Below are 24,403 nucleotides of genomic sequence, written 5' to 3'. Positions count from 1 at the left end.
GATAGATAGATATGTATGTATATAGAGAGATCTTTTGTTGGAGTTGTATCGGACTACCTTGACAGATGAGACGATCAAGTTTCTTTTGGTAATAGAAACGGCCGACGTCACTCATCTCAGAGAGGAGAGATGGAGCGACACGGACAGTAGGCACCCAGACGAAAGAGCTACAGTCCACACACATACAAACATATAGACTACCTTACGCCATGTGGGAAAGACGGCGGCATATCGCGACATGCAAACGACTTCTCCCCCAGAAGGAGAGTGAGAAGAAAAAATCCTCCTCGAGAGCTAATGGTAGGTCCCATAGAAATGATAGACGGACAGACTACACCATCTTCTTTATGCATATCATCAACACTTACCCCCTAGGTATGTATCTATCTAGTCTCTCTGTCTATCTATCTGTCTACCTATATATCTATCTCTCTATCTATGGACTCACTCAAGTTGCAGTTCCTGTTTAGCATATACGGGTGAGATATCAGTAAGAACGAATCGGAAGTAGTTGTTCACTCGCTTTGAATAGCCAAGTGTATGATCGGGAGACAAGGCGTTCATTCTTAGACATTCTTTCATCTCCTTTCGAAATGCCTTACCCTTTACTAGGGTCTGAACGACCCATTCTACGCCACAAGAGAGACACTGCCAGTTATCTCTTGGTAGGAGTTTTATTACTATTGCTAGTTCTACTACTACCATTAGGATGTGGCTTGCTACCATATACCTGTACAAAGGGACGGCTGGGGTGTACATACACTCGAGCGAAGACCCGAGCCGTTTGAAAACCAGAAGAGAGATGACGATGACAAATAAAGAAGAAAGAAAGCGGAAGAAACCCCCCACGACAAGAGAGCGGAATAACATGAAATTTCGGATGAAAAGACTCATGGCAGAAAAGAGAGAGACGGGAAGAAAGATAAAAAGATCCCTCATGATGATAATAAAGGAGAACAACAAGCAGAAGAAGTATCATAAGAACGGCTTAACAAGAGGGACATGACGCTTCATGTATGCCATGATACTGGAGGTATGTACGTGTATGTACACCTCATGCACGTAACTATTTCTTCTTCTGTACCTCATTCTTATCCCTTCAACACGCAGACAATCATTTACACGCTGTGCTGTCTCTGCATGCAAGAAGAACAACAAGATTCCCCCCACTCTCTCTATGTAGACAGCTCCTTCTCCCTCATGATCAGACTGATACATCAACACATTCAATCAAGGAGCCTGCGATCTAAACGACATATCTGACGATGTGGGAAAGAAAGACCTCCATGAGATACACGGAGTATCACAGTAATAGTAGTGAGTAGGGGTACACTGTAGAGACACCATATACCTCACTATTCTACACATGAAAACACACACGTAACACTTGACCTCTCAACCGACTGCATACACAGAAACTTCATTTGTTTCATTCTACAGCAGGTGGGTCTACTAGGAGAGACCTTCCTTCTTCTATCTACTCTTCATATCAGAACAGCGATCTTCACATACATATACACGAACATACACTGCGAAAACAAATCATGACTCCCTGTCTTTCTCTTACAGAACAAACAACTTATCGTGCACGACAGTCTATTCTCTCCCGCACGAGGAGAAGAGTATCGTCTATCTCCCCTCATGTAGTTCACCCTGATAAATGCACACAAACGCCCTCTATTAGGTACCTACTTCCTGCCGGTGATACCACATACATACATACATACCACACATGTCTATACACAGACATACGAAATTCCCCCCTCAATCTTTTCCCTGTCTCCTCTCAGAGCTTTCTGTCTCCTTCACAACAGGTCAAGACTATCACGTATGGGGGTTCACCTGCTTAAACTGCATAGAAAGGCCTGCAATATGACCGAAAAGTAAGAAAAACTAGATGCTCCTCTCTATCGACGGTCATGCTTCTCCTTCTCTCTCTCCTGTCCCTCTCCCTAGTCGTTTGAAACACTCAAAGGACGCATGCCACACCTGACTACCCACGACGACGAGGTGAGAAATAGAGAAAAAGAGCAGCCAATGGTGTAAGGAAATGTTATACCCAGAAGAGACACCCCACATAGTGAGATCTTCAACACGATAGAGGAAGTTTCTAAGAGAACAACGACAATATAAATACAGGCGAGAAACTTCCATTAGCGTCATGTCGAAAGAGGAGTACAATCGTATGCCTGAGGAAATGAAGAAGACGTCGCAAGAGCAGCAGCAGCAGGAACAGAACAATCGACGTGCACTGGCTATGCCATTAGACAGGGAGAATCGTCGACAAGTCGAGACTCAATTCCTGTGTTTCTCTAGACTTTTCACGTCATTCAGAGGTCTGTCTTCTTCATAGAGAAAGTGGGAGGGAAGACGTATGTCTCATGGTTCCTCTCAAGATAACTGCATGCACAAGCACTTGTATGTGATAAGCGATGGTAAGAGATAAGAACACCGCGTATGGGTTCTACACCGCATCATCGATGAACATGTCTCCATACGAAGTGCAGCTACACATGGTTCACCTATGCATATTCATACGTATACATAGGCATATACATTCGTACATATATACCCGTCGTGTAGTAGGGACATGAATGACATCCGTTCTAGTTGAGACTCTGCATTCTCAGCATTACCGCCTCACCGTCATTACGATCACAATGGGTGCAAATATACGTTAAACGTCCCTCACAATGGACCGAGGAGAGTCTGAAAGGCCTCTCAATAGGCCTGTATTGCCCTCTGCTACTAACAGAGCTAGTATCACGATAAAACAACGGACACTGTGTCATCTACATATAGACAACACATACATGACCTATTATACATAGTAGGGGGCGTGAATCGAGAGAGTCTCCCATACTTACTTACTACCCGTCTGAACATACAGATATGTGTATAATGTGATTCTGTATGTGTCTGTATGCGTGAGAGCGAAGCATATAGTGTATAATAGGTATATCTATAGGTGTGTCCATCTGACTGGACGTTGAAGTTTGTTTCGCCACTCCGTCTCCTCTGCGTGTGTGTGTGTACCTTGTTCATGGAAGAGAGAAAAAAAGAAATACCTCCACATGCGCGCAGGGAGAAGATAAAGAAACGGGAGAGATTAAGAAGAGAAGTAAGAGTAGTAGTGAGTCATTCATTCATTCATGCAAGAGAGTTGTTTGTCCCTAGACGCACAGACAGAGAGACCTCTATGTAGCTGCCTATCAACCCCCCGAAGAAAACTTCTTATCAGCTTCCACGATCACACAGAAGCCGTACTCCCCCTCACTCATGCATCTACACAAGTACCGTCATCACAAAGAAGATCGATCAAGCGGCTGACGAACACACCAAGGTAGTAGGAGAGAGGTCTGTTACGCACCTACGTCCTCTCTGCTGTTCTTTAGAGAAGAAGAGCGAAGAACTTGGGAGAGAGAAGAAGTCCGCTAATCTGATGTGTGACGTATTGAAGAATTCCATCGCCGCCACCAGAAGGGGCGATTGTCCCCCCTACTTGTCGTTGTCTCTCTGACGAACCTTCTTCTTCTCCTCGCTCTTGATCTGCGCCACCAGTCACCTAAGATGAACACACCATATGACACAGCAGTCATGGCAACTAACAGTCTTCTTCATGGGGTTGGCAGGTTTTACTGCTATCTCTTTCTAAGAAGAGAAGAACAAGGACGACAGGAACATGAATAAGTCTACCAATGATGACAAGCGAGAAGAAAAAGCTCCATATCTTCAGGAATGTCTCGTAAAGAAGAAAGGAGATGAGAGAACCATCAAAGTCTATCTATGTCTTTATCGACTTATACATCTATATGCACGCAGATTCACTCAAGTGTTGAACTCAACAGGAGATCGTCGAAGAGAAATGACAGGAAAGAAAGAGAAACAGAGACAACTGAGACAGAGAAGATGGTAGATACTAGTGTAGATATATGAGGGAAACAACCCCCCTGTCCCACCCCCACTCCCTCTATTGTCCACACAGGAGGCATACACATACACACGCAGGCCTGACCACCCACGACTGAACAGACAGATTCGGTATACATATAGATCGGCAGATAGATTTCGCAGTTGACAGGAAGGAGTCCATTCTAGGGCGAGTAAAAGACTCCGAGAGAAAGAGAGGTGAGGAGAACAAGAGAAAATCAATCCCTCATCCAACATGATGTGTGTACTCCCTGCCCGAGCCTTCCTTTGCTTCTCCTTCTCCCCCCTCACGCATTCCCCCTCGTTTCTCAAACATCGATGGTGATACAAGACTGCAATTCATAGAGAAGAAAAGAAGGCTTGTTGTAGAAGAAAAAGAAATCTCTGATAGAGTTACGAATATGAGAAAGGGCATGGAAGCAGAGAGTCAACAGGCGAAAGGACGAGAAACTCCTGAACAGCGGAAGGCTCTTCTCGCACTGCAAAACCCAATACGACCTAGATGAAATACACGAGGGATTCTATGCCAAAACATTGACACAAGATTCCACAAAAGAAAAGGAAGAGGAAGGAAAGACGATAACTTCTTCCCTCTTCCTTATAGATTCAGACGATGAAACCGAGGGGAGCATTGGCTAGAGAAGACTGTGCAGAGATATAGCCCGCCCCCGGTGCTAGTCTACATAGAAGTCGAATGAATGAATGGATGGATAAGAAAGAAGTTCATTGTTGGTAAGCTGTTCATGTCGATGATGAGGGTGATGAGAGCAAGAGGAGCAAATCGATTGCGGGAGATCGGGGGGGAAGTCATCACCCAGACTACATCTCTAAACCAGGCAAAAGCTACTGGCGACCGAAAGGGAAGCTTGCTCCTATGTATGTATGTATCGAAAAATATAGATACAGATACATGTATATATATGTATATAGGTCCACCCATCCATCTACGACCATCCTAGTGCTATCGTTAAAACTTGCTAACAGATAGAAGTACCAAGCCAACTGACTATCATCTATCTTGGTATCTATGTAGACACACACCCTGGGAGGGAGGGAAAGAGTGTCTAGTCATGTCGACAAAGACGTCTTTGTGTCTTCATGAGAAGCACAGATCAAGCCAGACAGGTAGGCAGGCGTCTTAAAAGAGTGCTGAGAATCTTCGATTGTTCGATAAAAAGACCGGATTGAATAGCATACACACACTCAACCAAAGCGGACGATTGAATCATCGAAGAAATCTGACTTAAAAAGCATTCGAACGGAAAAGCAAACGCAGACAAATGACTCTCTCTGATCTTGAGAGAGCGTTAAACAAAACTTTCTTGAAGAAGAATTAAAACCTCGAAGAAACTCGCGACAGTTTTTCATTGTTGTTGCAAGCACCTCCCAGAGAGAGGTAACATTAGAGAAAGAAGAAGCGAATACAAAATCTTCCTCCTCTTTCTTCTATCTCCCCTTCCCTTCCCTCCTCTTCAAACGGAAACGGCACACCTTTACGAGAACATTAGACACACAGGCCGCTAGCCGGCTAGTTAGCGAGCTATGTCTCACTAGAGACCATCTCGCCCCCCTCCTCCCTCCCTTTTCCCCCCTTCTGAGATAAACACCCACAAAGACACAGCCCGCCGCACAACATGAGAACAACTCGAAGAAGCATAAGAAGAGAGAGAGAAATGTCTTCTCTTTAGAGAAAAGAAACAAAGAAAGAAGATGGATATCCATCCGTCATGACATGTATATACACTGCCTTCCCTTCCTTCCTTCTATCTTCTTTAGCCCCCTCCGACATCCGTAGATTTCCATAGAAAACCAACACCCCGAGGGAAGAGACAGCACCCTCTTGCTTCCCGTCCTTGAGGTAGACCCCCCCATTCATCTTCACCCTCGATGCTAATGATATGCGCGCAATCCTCTGATCTCTCATCTGTCTCTAGACGATCGACAGCATGATAACCTCCACCACACGGCAAGAAGAGAGACGAAGAATTCCCCTGAAATACACCGTCACCATCTGTCGTTGTTTTCATACCACCCACCGATTCATGAGTTGATCTTCTTCTGTCCTCTCCTGGAGTCTCCGAAGCTCTTCTTCCCTCCGACGGCTCGCCAGCAGATGACGTCCCCGCGACGGTGATTCCGGTGCCCAAGAGGGGGGGAAGGGGTGTCGTTGGAGATGCAGTCGGAAGAGAAGACGACGAGAGTGTACGTACAGCTGGGTGAACAGGACCCCCTCGAGTAGAAGACGAGGATGTATGACCACCACTACCACTACTGCTATGACTATGATCCACGGCTGAGGAAAGTGTGGTGCCGGGAGTTCTTGAAGGGCAAAGAGACGGGGGATTCGAATAGCAGGTTAGGGGGTCATATAAATCGATGCTCCATAAATCCGTAGAGGTTGTATAGGGACGAAAATACCCCAGAAAGAGATCTAAACCTCGCTGCTTCTCAGCATCACTTAAGCGATTACTTAAGTACCTAGAAAAAAAACAGACAGACATACCGTATACTGTAGATAGACACATCTTAGGATTCCCTCATTCTCTCAATGAGATATACATATACACACCGATATACGAAAACACATACAAATCGGCAGCGATCACCCTGTCTATGTGTAAGACAGCAGATCACGCAAACGCTGGTGTGTGCGCAGATGACTAGAGATACATAGGAGAACGTATACTACTACCTGGACGGAACGGTAATGAATGAAAGAAAGAAAGTACACTGTCGTCAACCTTCCCTTGCCTCGCGTTCTCCTTTTCTCTCTCTCACTGATGTTCCTACTTGACCTATCTTACCGCTCAACAGCGACGACTAAGTTATTTCGCTTTTCTGCTTTCCACAACCTTCCATTCTTCAGTCCCTGTCTGCTGTTCTTCTCCTTCGTGTCGCAAGTGCCCCCCTTTGCCGTGCCTTCCGTGGAGACAACATCGGCCTTCGAAAACGCGGCTGCATGCATAGCAGGAGAACCAGCGTATTGTAGGGCAATGGTGTCTCCTATCTCACCCCACACTTCACCTACAAGCTGAAGAAGAACAAGAGGTAGCATAGAGAGGAAAGGAGGGGGACGGTCTGCCACCTCGCGCCCGTCTCCAGCGCAGCCACGAGAAGGATCTGCCGGTGAAGAAGGAGAAGGATAGAGAGAAGAAGAGAAAGGAGGAGTCATATGAAGAGAGGATGGTGCCCAACAGCATGCACTTGAAGTAAGATGAAGAGAAGAAAGAGATGATGCTCTTGAGCTTAAAGAGAAAGATCGTCTTGAACTTCTTGAGAATCCATCTTCTCTTGAAGAATCTCCCTCACGGTGACTGTCATCTGTCTCTTCTTCGTCGGAAGTTGAGAGGGTATCGTCTATCGATGAGAAGGAAGAAGCATAAGAGAGCCGGGATAGCTTTCTTTCTAGATCTCTATTGAAACTGTTTTCTTCCTTAGAGCCGTGGGAAGATGAAGAAGATGGTTCCCCCCTATCCCTCGATGAATCCGGTGTATGTACGCTGCTTGGTATGGTCTTGCTTCCTGCCGCTTGACTGTTTTCTAGGTCGGTCGTCGCCCAGTTGTCGAGTGGTAGACGTTCTCCTACTTGAGATTCTACTTCGAGGCTTTCCCGTGCGAAATCCCAGCAGCGATCATCTCCCTTCAGTGGATGTTTACATCGAAGTAATGCTGTGAGGTGTACATACAGCGCAGCTACACCAAGACCTAACATTGCCAGATTCGTTCGATCTAAACAATCAACACAATTCACTCTTAGAATTCCATGTTGCAGGTGTTGGACCCATCCATCGGGTATCGTATCTCTCTTGTCTACCTCTTTAACTTCTTCTTGTTCTTCTACTCCTTCGTGCATCCTTCTCTCATGAAAATCACTGTCATCCCTATCTTCCAAATCTTCTTCCTCGCTCTTTTCCACTCTCTTTTCTCCGTCTCTTCTTCCAGATATCACTGATGTATCAGGAGTTCTTCCTTTGTTCCTATCTGCCCCCCTCGCTTCAGACACATCTTCTTCCTCGGTCACACTCACAGGAGAGCTTCGGCTTTGTGAGATAGGCGATGACTGCCCTCTGGTCTCTCTAGACCCACCGCGAGACTGCTTTCTTCTGCCCTTCGAGTTATCACGACATACAAGGGAACCTGTTAGTTGAAGAGATGCCCCAGCAACTTCAAAGAGCCGACGTAAAGCTTCATCAAAACCTAGCGCTTGGTCTGCATGTTGCCAATCAAAAGCCTCGTAAAGAATTTCACAACAACACGAGGGAAGAGGAGTAGGTTGAGCTGCACCATGGCCACCGCTATAATTTCCTGAAGAGAAAGACTCATCTACATTCTTCAAGTCATTCTTCACACTTTTCTTCCCATCGTCTTCTCTCTGTTCTGTTGAAAACATGTTCTCTTTTTTATCTGTAATATTGTTCTCTTTTCTTCCTTGTGTCGGCTCCATCTTTGTTTGTGTTTCTCCAGCCACTGCTGATGACCGTTGAGGCCGCAGCAGGGCCATCTCCGCTGCGGGATCGGCTTCCTTCTCGGTCGGAGGGAGAAACTCATGTGTAGATGCCACCCCAAGTCGGGTGTATGTACACCGTAAACATAGCATACCTCCATGACTGCATAGGGTTCGTTCAGCCGAAAGACATGGCATTTGAAAGCCATGACTAGGTCCATATGCTTTACATCCCGCCCAGCCTGGCGCCGTATGCTTAGATGAGAGCATTTTCCTTGTATATCTTTGGAGTTTTCTCATGACGGTCCATTCTCGACGGGGGGGTGTTGCTGTGCCTGACTCATGATGAGGAAGATGAGAGGAAGGATTTCTTGTTCTCTTATGATCTGCTAGTGGTTGTGAAGAAGTTTCGAGGTTGCTCACAGAGAAACTTTCCTCGAGATCATCAGGAGAAGGAGACGCCTCAAGCGAATTCGCTGATATATGAGTACTACTACTACTACCACTACTGGTTGCCGTTGTGCCTGTATCAAGACTCGCACTTTGCATGTCTCCTCCATGTATCATGATTTCTTTTCCTTCTGGGTTCTTGGAGGAAAAAGAAAGATCTCTCCCATCCGAGGTTTTAAAACCATTCCTCGTTGATGGTGGCAGGAGAGACTCATGAGGAGGAGGAGACGAAGGGTGTCTAAGAGAAGAAGACAAGTCGTATTCTCTCACACTTCCCGAGCTATCTCCTTCATTCTTCACTTGGTGGTGGGCCGAGAACATCTCCTCTTGATTGTCACCTATCCTTCCATCCGTCAGTTCGACCCGACTCCTTGCTGCGGGATGTGCATTCCTTCTTTCGTCATATTGACGAGATTCTCTGCCATCTCCTGGGTGACGAAGGCTTTGTGAAGTCATACCTGAAGAAGGTGTGATGAAGACCTGTGGATGCTGCTGTTGATGTCTATACACGAGATTAACCGATGCTAAGGCATCTCGATAGGCAGATGAAAGTTTCGCTTCTGTTTGCTCTGGAGGTTCCTGTCTAACAAGATCTAAACAGAGAATAGGACAGCCGTAAGTTGCATGCAGGAAATCGAAATGAGCTTTTGACTGAGTATACTGAGGATCTAATAGAGAAGAAGAAAGACGAAAGGGTGGATTGGTCCCTTGAAGAAGACTCGGAACAAACGAAGATGCTGATGGCAGGTGGCCCCAGAAGATAGGCACAGAACCTCGAACTTGGACAATCGATGTAAGATCTCCTGTGAATCGAAGTCGAGGACGGTATACTACAGAGACCTCTTCTTTCTTTTCATTCGTCTTCCCCCCATTAACATCTCTTGAACCTCCGTTCTTCTCTATACCTGTTATGGACGCCCCCCTGTCTCTTTCGCCTTGTCCGCCACTTGAAGGGAGGGGCGTTGATGCCTGAGAAATGCTGGAAGATCCAGAAGCATGACTTGGGTTCTTAGAAGGATCACATCGTATCTCTTCTCTCTCTTTCTTCTGACTTGACGACGAGACTACTCCTGACGGTACAGAGGCATCTAGATCTTCCTTCTTGTTCCTTCCCCCGTCTGGAGCCTCTACATGCGGCACGTCATCCATCTGGACTCGCCATAGAATTTGCTCACACTCCACTTGATTAGCTGCGATAGACACGTCCCCTTCAAGCCCGATCATATTTCTCCACCAGAACGAAGAACCCATACGAGAGAGAAGAGAAGAACCAAGAGAAGGCCGATCAGAGGTTCCTAGACTCCCGGCGGCAAAAGAAGCCGCAAGAGCAGGAAGAGACAGGCCTCGGCGATACCATCGAGCCCCGGCACCAAGACGTAGACGACGTGCGATGACTACTAGAGAAAAAACAGCTCGGGAAGAGGGAGATGAAAGACCCTGTCTTTCATTCCTCATCCTGTCTTTCGTGGAATGAGTTGCTGTCACTCCTTCTTCTCTTTCTCTCTCTTCAACTCCCTTCTGTAATCTTTTCTCTGTTTGAGTCCCCTTCTTGACGTTACCATCTTGAAGCAAAGCCTGACTTGCAACAATCTCTCCATTTTCTTCACCTTCTTTCTGATCAAGCGATGGCTTCGGAGTACCCGGATCTCTCTGATCTGAACTCCCTTTCATAGATGATGACGGCTCTATCTCCCCCTGCCCAAGCCCTTGTTCAGACGAAGAATTCTCGCTTTTTGAAGCGGTGTCACTAGGCGCAAGAGGCGTACCAGCTGCAAGAGCAACGACTGTTGTTTCTTGCTTCTGTGATGACGTTTCTTCTTCACTCCTCCTATCCTTTGCTATCCTTGGTCTAGATTTCTCTCTCCTTGGTCGACTTACAGAAAAGAATCGCTGAACCACACGACCTTGGAGTAACACTAACAGCCATGGAGACATATCTGGTGAAGAGATACAACTACAAGAGGGAGAAAGACCAGGAGACACGTTCGAAGAAGAGACAGCAGTACATGATGAGGGAGAAGTAGTCGAACAGTAGACAGGGAAGAAGGAAAATGCACTGTTAGATTGAGAGGAATCTTGGTGGATGAAGAACGGTTCTAAGAGAAACAAGTTAAAGACGGCATCACTCTTCTTTCCTCTTAGGAGCTCTAACGGGACAGCAGACATCTCCTCTTTCTTTCCCAGACTGTCATCTTTTCTCTCCTCCTTTCTTATCACGCCTTCCCCTTGCCTATCTAGACACTCATCTAATGTTTCCTTTCTCCCTGAGGTAGAATATGCTTCTCCGTGCCCCCATTCCATCTCTATGGGAGAATGATGAAGCTCTTTCGTTTGTAAAGACACCGAGCCTCCTTTTCCTCCTCCTTTTTCTGCGTTATCTTTTCCTGTGACCACCCTTTCCTCTGCTTTGTGATCTCCAGATAGAGCAGCTCCTCGCGCTCTCCTCTCCTCTATCTCTTGATCTTTCACCTGTTTTGTGCGATCCCTCCGACCGGTGTAACCTCTGGTAGGGTCTCCGTCGTCATTGGTGGGTATCTTCAGCCTCTGAAGTCCAGCTACTAAACCATGTGTTTGAAGAGGCTGAGTCAGATCTGCCGTATAGGAATAGAAGAAAGCGGTGGGTGGACGACAGAACACTTCAAGAAAGATCTTTTGATATTTCTTTTCTAGATCAAGGAGATGTTCCTGCTGCTTCTGAAGCGCCCAGATACGCTGCTGGTGTGAAGTGATGCCCCAGGCTGTGTTGACAACACCCCTTAGACCAAACCCAAGGAAGGGGGGGAAGAAGGAGACTGTACAGGACGGTGGCGGTACAGAAGTCTCTTCTCCACTTAAATCGACGGAAGAAAGTGACGATAAACTATCACGACGAGCTAGAGGATGGGGAGATGAGGAAGATGAACTCTGAAGTTCACTTTCCTGTTGTTCTCGGAGGCGATCAAGCCACTGAAGAAGTCGAGAGCAATCGCCATCTGGAAGGTATGGAAAGGAGGGAAGATCGATAAGGGTCGATTTTTGTCCCTCTTTTGAAGAAGTCGTCAAGGCGGTGGCGGGGACACCTTCTACAATAGGACCTGTTTCTTTCTTGGCATTTGGTTGAGAAGATGTGAGAGATCTTATGTGATTGTCCTCTGTCTTGATTCCCTCTGTTGGTTGGAGTGATACACTGCTTGAACTCCTGTTACTACTGCTATTCCTAGGAACATCGGGAGAGTCTTCAGAAGGGGAGATAGGCAAGCCAAAGGAAAAGAGAGGGATAATGTTGACATGCCGGAGTGTATAGACACCATGATTGGGACCACCATGATGATCCTTGGAGTTCATTGAAGATCTTTTTCTCCCACCACCTCCTAAATAAAGCTCAGCCTCAGCTGTGTTCTCCTCAATCGAAGACTTTCCATATCTCCTTTGAGAAGAAGAATCTATCCCTGTGGTTTTCTCCGAAAGTTTGATCTGTTGGATAGACCCTAAGGAAGCAGTCCTCTCACTTTCAGCCGCGACAACGAGATAATAACCGAGAAGAAAGCGTATGGCCCCAATGACTCCACAACCAGAAAAACAGCTCCCGATACTCTTGGTATCTCCTCCTCTCAAGCGCGTGACATCTTTAGAGCCTGTTGTTGTGCCGGGGGGGGTCGATGCAGAGAGCGTGAGAGACTCATCGCGTCCTAGGAGTTTTCTTTCTAAGGCAGCAGCTTCAGACGAATAGTCCGATCCTGCATCCTGGAGATTTCTCGTTGTCAGAATTCTCTCTGGAAAAGCATTGAGATAAGTCCCCCAGGAGGCTGAAGAGAACACCCCTGTTAGGCGATTCCCATAGGAATGACCTTGCGCTCCTCCCGCCTTCTGACGTAGCATCCATTCTTTTCGACGTTGTTCACGTTGTCTCATAGCCTCATTTGAAAGGCGTCTAAGCTCCTCATGCAGTTCACTCAGAACTTCCCATGATGGCACACACCGCTGATGAATTCGAAGAGAGGAAAAAGACGATGAAGGAGCGGGGGGGGATGTCGTAGTAGTAGTAGCGGAAGGACATGTCGGTTCTTCGTCTATTCGCGAGGGAACTTCATCTGTTGGTCTGTGAAGAGATGCTGTACGACGTATGCTGCTATCTTTGTTTTCTTGCGGTGAGAGATGGCCATGATGATCAAGACTGTCGGCTACTACTGACAAATCATGTTCTCTCGCAGTGGGTTGAATAACTACTGCGTGTTGAGGAGACATACCAGGAGTTTCTCGAGAAGATGGAGAACTCGCTGACGTCGGAACTTGATGAGGGGGATTAGTAGGATGACTATGTTTCTTAGCAATGGCCCGAAGTTCCTCTTGAGAAATTCGCCGCTTCTGAATGACGGTAATGCGGCCTGGACATGCACATTGACGCAAGGCTCCGCCTCGTGGAAAAATTGGAGCTTTGCCTAAGTCTTCTCCCGCACAAACACATTCTTCCGGTGATGCAGCGAATGCCCCAAGAAGCACAAGCTGCTCCGGAAAATTGAAGACCGAAAAACTTCGGATTCCGTCAGATGCCTCCATAGTCGTAGTGAACGGTGAAATACCGCGCAGCACGTACGCTGCCGTCTTACGACGGGAAAGCGTCGATTCCTATCGTGCTCTGTATGTGCTGGTTGTATCCAGGGAATCCCTAAGATGAAGTGAGGCATTTTCTCCCGCTCATCTTGCAGAAAGACAAGACAAAGTACCTTGCTGTTTTCCCGCCCCGCCAACGAGCACTACCCCTGGAAAGACTCTTGAACGCCGGAGCGTCCGCCAGGCAACCAAGCAGAAGAAAAAAGAGTTTCTGAAAGGCGCTCCCGTGAACAACATACGGAAAGAGCGGTTACTCTGGCAACAACCTCTAGAAAGCGAGCATCCACCGACCCCGTCCACAATGACAAAAAGGCTAGATCGCTTCGCCTCCCTCTGTCTACCGCCCCGAGACACCTCAACAGCGCGGCTCAAAGACAGGGACTGCAATACTGCATGACACCAGTGTTCGCACACACTTGCGCAAATGACGGACGATAAGCGAAGCGACAAAAGATAAACGCGAATGCCTCTGATAGCCGTCAAGAAACCGATGCTTCTGTACGCGTTCATCCCCTCCCCTGCGACAAAAAAAATGGCTGTGTTCTACGCATGCCGGACAAGGACAGAAGGAGAACCCCGTGTCTCCGCGCCGGGAGTACAGTATTCCTCGGGTAGTATGAGCAGGAAACTCCCCTCTTGGTCAAGATGCGCGTAATACCAAGGAGACGCAAAGAGGCGATCCACACCACCGGAACGAAAGCGCTTTGGTGCCCGCCCTTCGAAGCAGACGAGAGCGACGCTAGTTCGACTGCCAACGTGCGCATGTACAAACTGACAAAAAGCAGACCGTATGTTACAGCTAAAGAAGACAGCAGGCGTTATGATAGTACGAACGTGAGCGAGTGCGATGCTTTCGGCTGCCAGCTAGGACACCTGCCGTCAGTCCTTCAGGCCACGATGCTGGGACGGTCAACAGCCATCGTGTCCGCGCGAGGGACGCTGGTAAGGCGTGTGCGCCTCAGATTCTCGCCGAAGTTTTGGACGATCTACACACCAGTCATTGTGCGGTAGCGCATCCCCTCCGTCCCGATACGATGTACAATGGTGCCGGCGAGGTGGATGGTGGTCAAGGGTACCGCTAGCTCCGTTCCTTCTCCTTCCAGTACTAGACTAGGATGTACTGTGGGCAGCTTCACACAGTCACTCGTTTCGGGCCCCAAAGTGTCAGGTGACGTCGAGCGACCGAAGAAGCACACTGTCGTGGGCGGCTCCGACGCAACTTGGTAATCTCGGCTCACGAAGCATGCTCCGTCGACGCCACCAGTTCGGGCGCGTCCCAGAACAAGATAACGCGGCCAAAATAGGTAGGAGAGACAAGGCAAATAAGAGACATGCGTGTGGACCCCGCTTCAGACAAACCATGCCCACGTCAGCATAGGGAGCTTCAATATAGGCGTCTTCACTTGCTGGCGCACCAGTAAACGTATGGTGACGATTAAGGACCGGCGGCAGACTTAATAACTCTGAATGGTTGCCGCAGCCTGATACGTATGCTGGGCGTGCTGGTTAGGAAGAGCAGGAAATCCGGGGCTGTGTCGCTTGGACTGGTGTCCCATGAACCGTCTGTAGTGCCGTAGTGTGGCCTCTCCCGGTGCGCCGGGAATAGGGAATGAGTGAATGAGCGCCACCATGCGTGTCCGTCACTAGCCTCGCGGTCGGGTGAACAACACAAATTGCTGCCAGTGTGGAGACATGAGTTTTCCCTTCTCACCGCCGCTATTTGGCGTGCATCACGGCGAGCCGGCCTTGAACTCTGTCAGAGTGGTGAGTGAGAGTGGGGATCCGTGAGCCCCGGAGGTGATCATGGCGGACCATGCATGGTCTTCCACCAGGCACACCGGATGCCAACCCTCTCCTCACGCTAAGTGGGCTCGGGCTTCACCAATCCACTTGTCATTCTTTGTGGTTTGTGCGAGCTCTTCACGATGAACAAGAGGGCCACAGGGGAAGCTGCACCATTACCTGAACGGGCACAAGCGGACGGTGATCAGCCTCCTTCGCTTTGACGCTGGCTACGCTGTTTTTTTCACGCGTGCCCGCCACTGACCCCGGCAGGAAAGGAGGCAGCGATGCTCCTGACTGTCAACGAGGTGGCAAGCCCGAAGAAGTAGAAGACACCTCATCCTATTCGACGGAAATTGATATGGAGGAAGAAACCTCAGGAGCCTCGCGTCGTGCCACGGGACTGCGCTGCACGGCTTCGTCACAGTGTGCTGTTCGGGAGAGCGTCTCCGTGTCGAAGGAGGCGAACTGCGGTCGGACCTTGCGCCCCCCCAGGAAAGTCCACTGAGCCCCGATGGAACACGAGCAGTGCATTTGTTTACCCGTCCTTTCCTGAGGGAGGTTTGTTTAAGAAGATACGGGGAGAGACTCGCGGTACGTCTCCGAGTCAGATCCGGGGGCTTTCAACTGTTCACCCATGAGTCGGCCCTGCTGGCCCGACCGTCGAGACGCGCAAGCCCCTTTTCTTTTGTCAATTCTCCGGATCATGTTGAACATCTGAGGTTGTCTCCTCTTGTGCCTCACTATCTCCTACTCGGGTTTGTGGTGATTGCCGCGTCAAGTGTCTTCTTCTCTCTTCTCAGTGGAAGAGGGAAGCCCGCAAGAAGGCTTTTCAAGTCGTCGGGTGCGACTCTCGTGATGCTTGGTTTCCGCACCGGCACTTTAAGCCTCTTTCCTGGTATGCATCCAAATGAGGATGGCAGTTTCTTGATGTAACTTGCCTGTAATTACCACTGTCCGGATTGTCTGTTCTGAAGAAAAGTGTTCGGGGTTGTGAGCCTCGGAGGAGTGGCGGCCAGCCGTTTTTGCTAGCTGGTACGTTGTTTTTGTTTTTTAATCCGAGGGGGAAAGCTTTCTCCGCGGGGCACTTGGAGCGAACGACGGTCACAGGCAACGAACTTGTGTTATTCAAGATGGAGGCTCTTGAGGATACCGTGCTGGACCATGTGGCGTCTTTTCTCTTCATCAATGAACTCACAGTTTTACGGATGCTGTCGAAGACGCTAAATGCCCGCGTCGCATCGACAAAGTCCATGCAGCGTTTAATGCGACAACCGAGGAGTATGGTGTTCCCTGCCCAGTGGGGTGGTCCAACCAAAGTGCTATCTGAGAAGGAGCGGATGATGGACGAAGACGACAGACGGGAAGAAAAGCAAAGTGTGACGGTTCCTTTGGCTGCTGGAGGCCAGACTTCACGTGAAGTAGTTTCCTCTTCAACCGTAGCGGGCGTGTCAGACTCGACGTCGCCCTCGTTCAACTTCCTTCGCTGCTTTCTGCGTCTTCCTACTCCTCTTCCTATGTTGCAACACCTAACCCTTCATGCACCAGGTGGTGATGTTTTTCCGCTTTCCTTGCTCCGGACCTATCGCTTGATCCTCCGAGTCTGCGCACCGTCACTCACGTCATTGTGTGTGATCGATTTCTTCTGTACGAGTGTCGTGGAAGATAATAATGCGAAGTTTGGTGATTTTGGATCACGCGATCCGTTTTCTATTTTCACACGGGGATCAGATGGAGCCGGCGAAAACGGGAAGGGACGAGGGGACGAAGTCCCATCGACTGGAGATTTACGGGAGAATCGGTGGAGCAATAGGGAAGCCGCATCTTCTGACGACAGTCCGGCTGAGTCCCTTACATCTGGGGACCCGCCAGCGGTATGCGTCTATGAAAAATATCATGCCGCCGGCACATATGAGACATTCGACACTTCACTGGTATTCCCGGCTCTTCACACTCTGACAGTACTGAACGAGTCAGACTGGTCTTACCATGTTCCCTATCCCACTCCTTTTCATTGCCTTCTTCTGGGAGAACCCCCTCGTTCTCGTGGGAGCTCCGGATCAACGTCGACTACTGCGCAGCAAGCCGTAGCGTGTCAGGATTGTAGTTCTACCTCTTCTCGGAACGAAGGCGATTCGCCTGTCCATTCAACCCGTCGCTCGGGAAGTGGATACCCTGCACTCAAGGAGCTTCTTTTCTACGAATTCTCGCCGAGGGGTTTCAACATCCTGAAGAAATTTCTTATGCAGGAAGACATCAGGACCCTAGAATCGCTCGCTGTCGGTGCCTGGCAAACCGGTACTGTCAGCTTGTTGCTCTCGTTCATGGTTGAGCAGAATGATGAACCCGTGCGCCGCTTTCGAAGGCTGAAGAAGTTAACTATTCACGGGGCTAAGTTCATCTGGCCTGATGATGAATGGTGGTGGTTTTATGACAGCGGGTGGTTTCCTGTTGCTAAGGAGTGGAGAGATCTCTTTGCCCAGGAGGAGGCAATGGCCAGGAGGCGCGGGTTGATGAGAAAGACAGGCAGGAAGGGAGAAGTAACAGAAAGGGGGCTAAGACGGCGAAGAAGAAGTAACGGATTGGGAAGCAGGAGAACCCGAGGGGATCGCGGAGAAGTAGATGGTGGTGCCGGCGAACACAGTGGTAGTTTGTATTCTGAGGAATCAGGAAGCGAGTCGGAAAGAAGCGAATCTGACGAGGACGAAGACGAAGACTTGCCTTCAACCGGAGGTATAATGGAGAGTGGTCAAGGTGTGTCAGCTGAAGGGCAGGGAGAGCAAGGCTCTGGAGATGCCTTAGCAGCATTGAAGAAACTCCCACGTCTTCGGGAAGTTGTCTTACAAGGTTTTGTGGGGGTGTTTACGAGTGACTTTGCCGACGACTGCATTCGATTTTTCAGTGGGACGTTCCCGCGGGCAACCGTAGCAGTGGAAGGAGAGCTGGTTGTCGCTTTACACCTTCTTCTAGAACTTGCTGCACGAGATTCTCCAGTTTTTTTCCGCGAACGTAGGGACAAACTCGTTCGGATGCTTAGGAGACAACAAAGCAGAAGAAAGGAGGGGAGGCGAACGAGGGATGATGAGCCCGCGGACCCTGTCCTAGAAGCAGGTGGCGGAACGTCCCCCGACGGGCATCCTGATAGCTCCTCCGGTCATCCACCTGAATTCACTGAAGAGGGATCTGTTACATCAACGCGAGTGGAAATAGATTCTTCTGAAGAAGGCCAGAGGGCTCAAGGCGGTAATCGGCTTGATCAAGAAGACTCTGACAACGCGGAACGGGGGTCGTCTTCTTCTGGATCTTCTAGTAGCGAAGATGCCCTGTTTTCCTTGGATGAGTTCCGTTTGACAGACAGGGAAGGAATCTTCCTCACAGATGCAGGAAAGGACCTTTTAGTAAGGTGTCTGGAAGCTGGAATGGTTGAAAGCGTGTATGTTCTCGTGGACTATTCGCACTGGGACTCTGTTCATCTTGAGGTATTGCCTTTCCATGCCGAATGCGTGAAAGTATACATTGATCAACTGACAGAATGGGAGGGGGAGTGCAGCACAACGAGCGACTATCCGGACAGGGGAGAAGACTGGGGTTTACCGGCCTTCTCAGTTTACCACAGGGTAGCGGACGGAGATACTTTTTCCCAAGACTATTTAGACCTTGTCACTACGTTTCGGCGCGCCCTTTTTGACATGAATCCGATGCTTTGGCAGTACAAGGATGATGAAGAGAGTCAACATGACACAGATGGAGACGCAGAAGATCCTGTTTCAGAAGTGAAGGACGTCACAGGTGCAGGAGAGCAGCACTCCTGCGGGCCACAAGATGCGGGGGCTTCGTCCATGGTTAAGACGGCAGGCTCCGCAGCACCAGAGGAGGAGGAGGAGCGCAGTGAGGAACCCGGCAGCTCCGGTTCAGGAAGGGGGGACAGAACTGGCGAGGACAGGAGAGCCGATCAGTCGCCAGCGCGTCCCGTTCCTGCTGGTAGCCTTGACCCCGATGCAATTGGTTCACCGCCAGCGGTAGCGGCAGAGCAGTCATGTGGATTGTCGTTGTTACCTGCTTCTTGCAGTACGCCTTCCTCGGGAAGCGGTAGAGATAATAACTCGGAGGCCGAAGAAGAAAATACTACAAGTGGGTACGAGGAAGCTGAAGGCCGGCAGCAGGATGAGTTCTTTGATGATCGCCGGGAGGTACGCCTAGCAGCCCTTCCAGTTCGATTCCCGAACATTGTGGGCCTCATGATGCCTCCGTACACCCCGGAGGACGCGTGGCCAGTCGATGACGTGATCAAGATTGCGGAGGTGTACAAGGATCAGGCCCAAGTCTTATGTTTGAAAAATTGTACCAAAATCTCCCTGGAAGCTCCGGAGGCCGACTTGCTTCCCATGATGGCACGCGATTTCGCAGCGATAACCCGAGTTTGCCTGCCGACTCTACGGGTTATTGATTACCGTGTGTACAGGTCTTTCTGTTGGGAAGACGAGATGGGAGTGACTGCGCCGGAGTTTTTGGTTCCTCCTTTTCTTCTAGAATTTTTGGAGCAGCACCCGGAGTTCTCCCTTGTTAAGCGGCTTGATGCGCCTCCTGTTGCTGACGCCACCGTCCTTATGGGGACAGGCCGAGCCAAATGCCGCCTCACGGCATTCATCTGGATGAAGCGTAGTAGTTTATGAGCACCCTCGATGGTTCGGTTACATTCCCTTGTTCGAGCCCGGGATGCTTTTTCGGCGTCCCGACAGCTTTGTCGCCGGTAGCTATCGATATTCTTTCAGTCAACTCCGCAGTGTCGCTGTACTCGAATGGTGCCTGCGGAGCCTTCATTGGCGATCCGGAAGCGCGTGCGGCACAGCAGTACTGTTGCTGCACTAAGACGCAGTGGAGGAGGATGAGCTTACCTCCGAAGAGAACCGGAGTGAAACCAAACAGCTTTCATTTTTGACCCCCGACCTTTCTTTCCCGCCATCGTGATCTGTGTAGTCCGTCTCGCCGGGAGTGTTACTGTGCAAGTATAAGGAGTTTGCTGTTCACGGTGTCCGCCCACACGGGGCCCTAGGATGTCAAACAGGGCCCCCGCGATGTGACACACTACATTGCCTCGAGCGTTACTGTCTCAAGGACGGTGAGGTGATTTGCAATGCCTGCGCCGGACGGTCCGCGACGGCTGCTTGTGAGTTTAGCGCACAGAGCTCGATTCTGCGGGACCGGGCAGTTGGCCGGAAGGTACAGGCGGAGGTAGTCTCCTGACTCGGTTACGTACCGAAAGTAGCTCGTATAGGGCGGGAGCTTCTTGCCTAAGCCTGACCGCGCAAAGCTTTTTGATGAGGCAGATTCGCGTTCGTCGCTTCGCTCGGGCAGCCGCTTCTTCCGGCCGTACTCGGGTCCTCACAGTCTAGAACGCTGTAGACAGCCCCGACTCCTCACTTACTTTGGAACGCGTTGAGGCCTTCTCGCAGCGTAGGGCCTGCACTGGGAAGAGAGTGAAGCTTTGTTGAGGGCTTCTAAGTAGGCAAGAAAGCACGCGGACAGCGAGATATTTCAGGGCGCGTTCGAGACGCCGCTTAGAAGCACAGGCTGGTACCCTTGTACAGGAACGCCGCGGAAGCGGTACCTTTCGCACACCACTTCGAGTGGAGGGCATACGCCGCAAAGATACTTGGCGCTTGCCTTCAGGGACTTTGCCAACGTTTCGCCGAGAGCCGTCTAGCGTTCAGTCGTATGCCCTTCCTGACGTACAAGGTCGGGCTGTGCCTGGATACGACTCCGACAACCGTCGGCTGCCGAAGGCACACCGCGGTAGTGAGTGGGGTCGCGCGGAGATCAAAAAAGTACTCGGCGTCAAGCCTTGCCTATCTCGATCGAGGGAAAGCTACCGGGCCTGTCACCCCCGCCGCGCCTCTGGGCAGGCGGGGTGCCTTACTCGCGAGTCTCACCGGATACAAGGGTACCGTGACTCTTCGCCCCGATGTGCGGCTATGCAGCAGGGGTGTGAGCTACGTCCTTGCAGCAGGACCAACAGTATTGATGGCGCCGAAACCCAGCCGTGCCGCACACGATCGTTTGATCCCAGGCTGGTGAAACAAAGTTTCATGACAGCTGACCTCTTCTTTTCGCACCGCCGCGGTAAGGTCAGCTCTCTCGCCCAAGGAGGCTACTAAGAGTTTTTTCTTGAGAAGCCTTCCCTACTCCCTTCCTTTGCTCCCGGCGGACCACCCGAGACCACGTTTACAGGAGTGCCCAAGGTGGTACTGCGCCGGGCCAGGAAGCGAACGCTAGGACCGACAAAGCGCAACAGGGCAGTCTCTCAGTGCCGTTCGTGCGACCGACGGCGCACTCCGTGTCGACGGCACGCCTGCTTCTCTCCGACAATACCGTCCATACTTTTCGATTTCATCGCGATGGCGAGCCAAATCCTTGGGGCGCTCATTCTCGCAGTCGTGTTCGGCACCCTGCTGCCTCTACCTCCAACGTTCAGCGTGGCTGGCGACGCGCCTCACGCAGGTGAGCACTTTCACTCTCCAGGGGATGCATCGCTTCCGCTTAAGCTTCTTTGCTCCATCTGTCGTGTAACTTCCCGAAGCTTCGGCCGGGAATGACACCAGTCTGTTTCCCGCCGGTCTACGGCCCGGCAAGGGAGAGCCTCAGTGTTACTCCGTGCAGTTCAGCTTCCTGGTACGGGTAATTGGAAGGGCATCTCCCTGAAGTCTCAAATTTGCCACCCTTCGTTTGTCATTGGGTTCGTTTCGTTCGTGCTGAGCCGTAGTGAAGACCGGCGCCCGGAAGCGCCACAGTTCACGCTTGCCGCAGTAGGCAGTACCATGCCATACCACTTCGCCAGCCAGTGAAGACAGCAGTAGTCGGACAGAGAGCTAGGAGGTAGTGAGCCGGTACGAAGTGTAATAGGCGAGCCTTATACAGTGATAGATAAAATCAACCTTTGTACAGTTATCACAGAGAGGTAGCGTGGCGACGCGGCTTGGGCACCAAAGGTGTGTCCCTGCCCGGGAATTTAATTTAGTAGTTTTAGTTGGACACGATGGATTGGACAGAATCATGAGTTGGCCTGGCTTTCGCGACCGCAGGTAATGAGAAGATCAATGTCGCTTTGACGTTCAAGGTTGAAGGCGCCACAGTGCTTCGACGCCTGTACAAGGGTGTGCAGAGCTCAACGACGATTGGAGAGCTACGAGCTGCACTGCGGAAAAAAGAATCCTGGCTCGGAGATTTATCCAATGTCACCGCCGCGCTTCCCGCAAGAACGGGCATTGTCCTCTCGATTTCTGCAGATGACAACAGCAGAGTACTGAAACACGACGCTGTCACTCTAGGAGCGCTGCTTCGCCATCAGCGCGGGGAACAAGAGCAAGCGAATGCAAAGCGGCGAGCTGACCAAAAACAGGTGACGAATCAGAAAGAGCAGAAGCAAGGATCTCTACAAGAGGAACTTGCTGCGGCTCTGCGGCTTACCGTTTCTTATGTCCCAAAACATGACAGTTCAACTCCACTCATGGGCACCGTGTGGAACATGGGTCTGGGGCGTGGTTCCGATGATGGTCCTGAAACGGTTTTGAACAGGGCTCACAAAAAGCAAAGAAATTGCATTTGCCCTCTGCTCTACTTGCCTGTGTGCGGCCTGGACGGCGTTACATATAGTAACCAGTGCGTGATGAAGTGCAACCACGTTCAGCTGGACCATGACGGTCCCTGTGAGTCAAATCTGGAAGTGCCTCCTCAGGCGCTTGACATCGACGAGACGGTGGCAATGTGCCCTTGCTCCCTGCTGGATGAACCAGTGTGCGGCAAAGATGGCAAAACGTACAGCAACACTTGCGTGCTGAAGTGTCATCGGGCCAAGCTAGACCATGAGGGCCCGTGTTCTCCGATGGACGAAGAGCCAGCGGCGTTGTGCAAGTGCCCGAAACGCGCCGACCCAATGTGCGGGACAGACGGGCAGACCTATTTGAACGGATGCTTCCTGCGGTGCAATAAAGTTTCTCTTAAACACAGAGGGGAGTGCAGCAAGGTGGACGAAGTCCGGAAGTGTAACTGTACGGGACAGGTTGATATGGTCTGTGGGAAAAATGGTGTCACGTACAACAACAGCTGCCTCATGCGGTGCCACGGCACCACTCTGGAACACCGCGGCCCTTGCCACGGGCTGTCAGGAGCAAGCGTACAGGACTGCGGCTGTACGCGCGAATTTCGGCCAGTCTGCGGGCAAGACGGAAAGACATACTCGAACAAGTGCGAGCTGGAATGTGCAGGCGCTAAGCTGGCGCACAGGGGCAAGTGCAAAATCAGCGCGGACGCTGAGCTTGACTGCGGGTGTACTCTAGAGGAAGACCCGGTATGCGGCCGCGACGGGGTTACGTATCCAAATGCGTGCGTGATGAAGTGCAACAAAGCCCGGCTGGCATATGCTGGCCAGTGTGCGCCAGAAGACGATGAAATCTGTGACTGCCCCGATTCCGCTGACCCAGTATGCGGCAAGGATGGCATCACGTACCCTAGCAGGTGCCATTTGAAATGCGCGAGGGTGAGGCTTGCTCACAACGGCGCCTGCGGAGGCCAAACTGCCTGCAAGTGCGGCATGAATCTAGAACCTGTCTGCGGCATGGATGGAGTCACCTACGATAATCGGTGCCTCCTTAAATGCAACAAGACTCGTTTAGACCACCTGGGACCGTGCGGTGATGGACCAGTCCCCGAGGCTTTTCCCACTTTGAAGGCCAGTTTCGCCCCGGAGGGGCACTGCTACTGTCCTCTGATTTTGAATGAGGTATGCGGGCGGGATGGGAACACGTATCCAAATCGATGCGTTATGCAGTGCAAAGGGATCGAGCTCAGCCACGTCGGAAAATGCGAGGTGGATTCCTCGCTTTGTGAGTGCCCAAATACACGAGATCCAGTCTGCGGAAAAAACGGCAGCACGTACGAAAACGAGTGTCTGCTTGAATGCGCCAAAGTACCTCTCAAACACCGCGGGGCATGCGAAGATGCATCAACCAAGCTGGCAAAATGCAAGTGCCCGAAGAATTATTCTCCGGTGTGTGGCGTGGACGGGAAAACGTATGCGAATGAATGCATGCTCAAGTGCGCCCAGATTGCGCTGCAGCACTCCGGATCATGCAACGACGACCAGGAGGAGGACTCTCCTGATGGCTCCGAGTGTGGCTGTCCGTTGAACCTGGATCCTGTTTGCGGACGAGA

At 50.5% G+C, this 24,403-nt stretch overlaps 2 protein-coding genes across 2 annotated transcripts; one reads left to right on the top strand and one right to left on the bottom strand.

Moving 5' to 3' along the window:
• Positions 1-36: 36 nt before the first annotated feature.
• CSUI_002896 (uncharacterized protein) lies at positions 37-14,178 on the bottom strand. Its single transcript, XM_068063095.1, has 5 exons — positions 6,735-14,178; positions 5,767-6,408; positions 5,422-5,524; positions 3,371-3,565; positions 37-2,189 (listed from the first exon to the last, which is right to left on the bottom strand). The coding sequence occupies exons 1-4, from the start codon at positions 13,358-13,360 to the stop codon at positions 3,392-3,394; spliced, it is 7,545 nt and encodes a 2,514-aa protein (XP_067924926.1). The 5' UTR covers positions 13,361-14,178; the 3' UTR covers positions 37-2,189; positions 3,371-3,391.
• Positions 14,179-15,309: 1,131 nt separating this feature from the next.
• Positions 15,310-24,398, top strand: CSUI_002895 (uncharacterized protein). The gene is made up of 2 exons (XM_068063094.1): positions 15,310-21,694; positions 22,276-24,398. The coding sequence occupies exon 1, from the start codon at positions 16,330-16,332 to the stop codon at positions 19,867-19,869; it is 3,540 nt and encodes a 1,179-aa protein (XP_067924925.1). The 5' UTR covers positions 15,310-16,329; the 3' UTR covers positions 19,870-21,694; positions 22,276-24,398.
• The last annotated feature ends 5 nt before the right edge of the window (positions 24,399-24,403 follow it).

The sequence above is a fragment of the Cystoisospora suis genome (assembly GCF_002600585.1).
Source record: "Cystoisospora suis strain Wien I chromosome Unknown contig_1232, whole genome shotgun sequence".
In the NCBI taxonomy this organism is placed as follows: domain Eukaryota; phylum Apicomplexa; class Conoidasida; order Eucoccidiorida; family Sarcocystidae; genus Cystoisospora; species Cystoisospora suis.
This window is presented reverse-complemented; position numbering and strand designations above follow the sequence as displayed.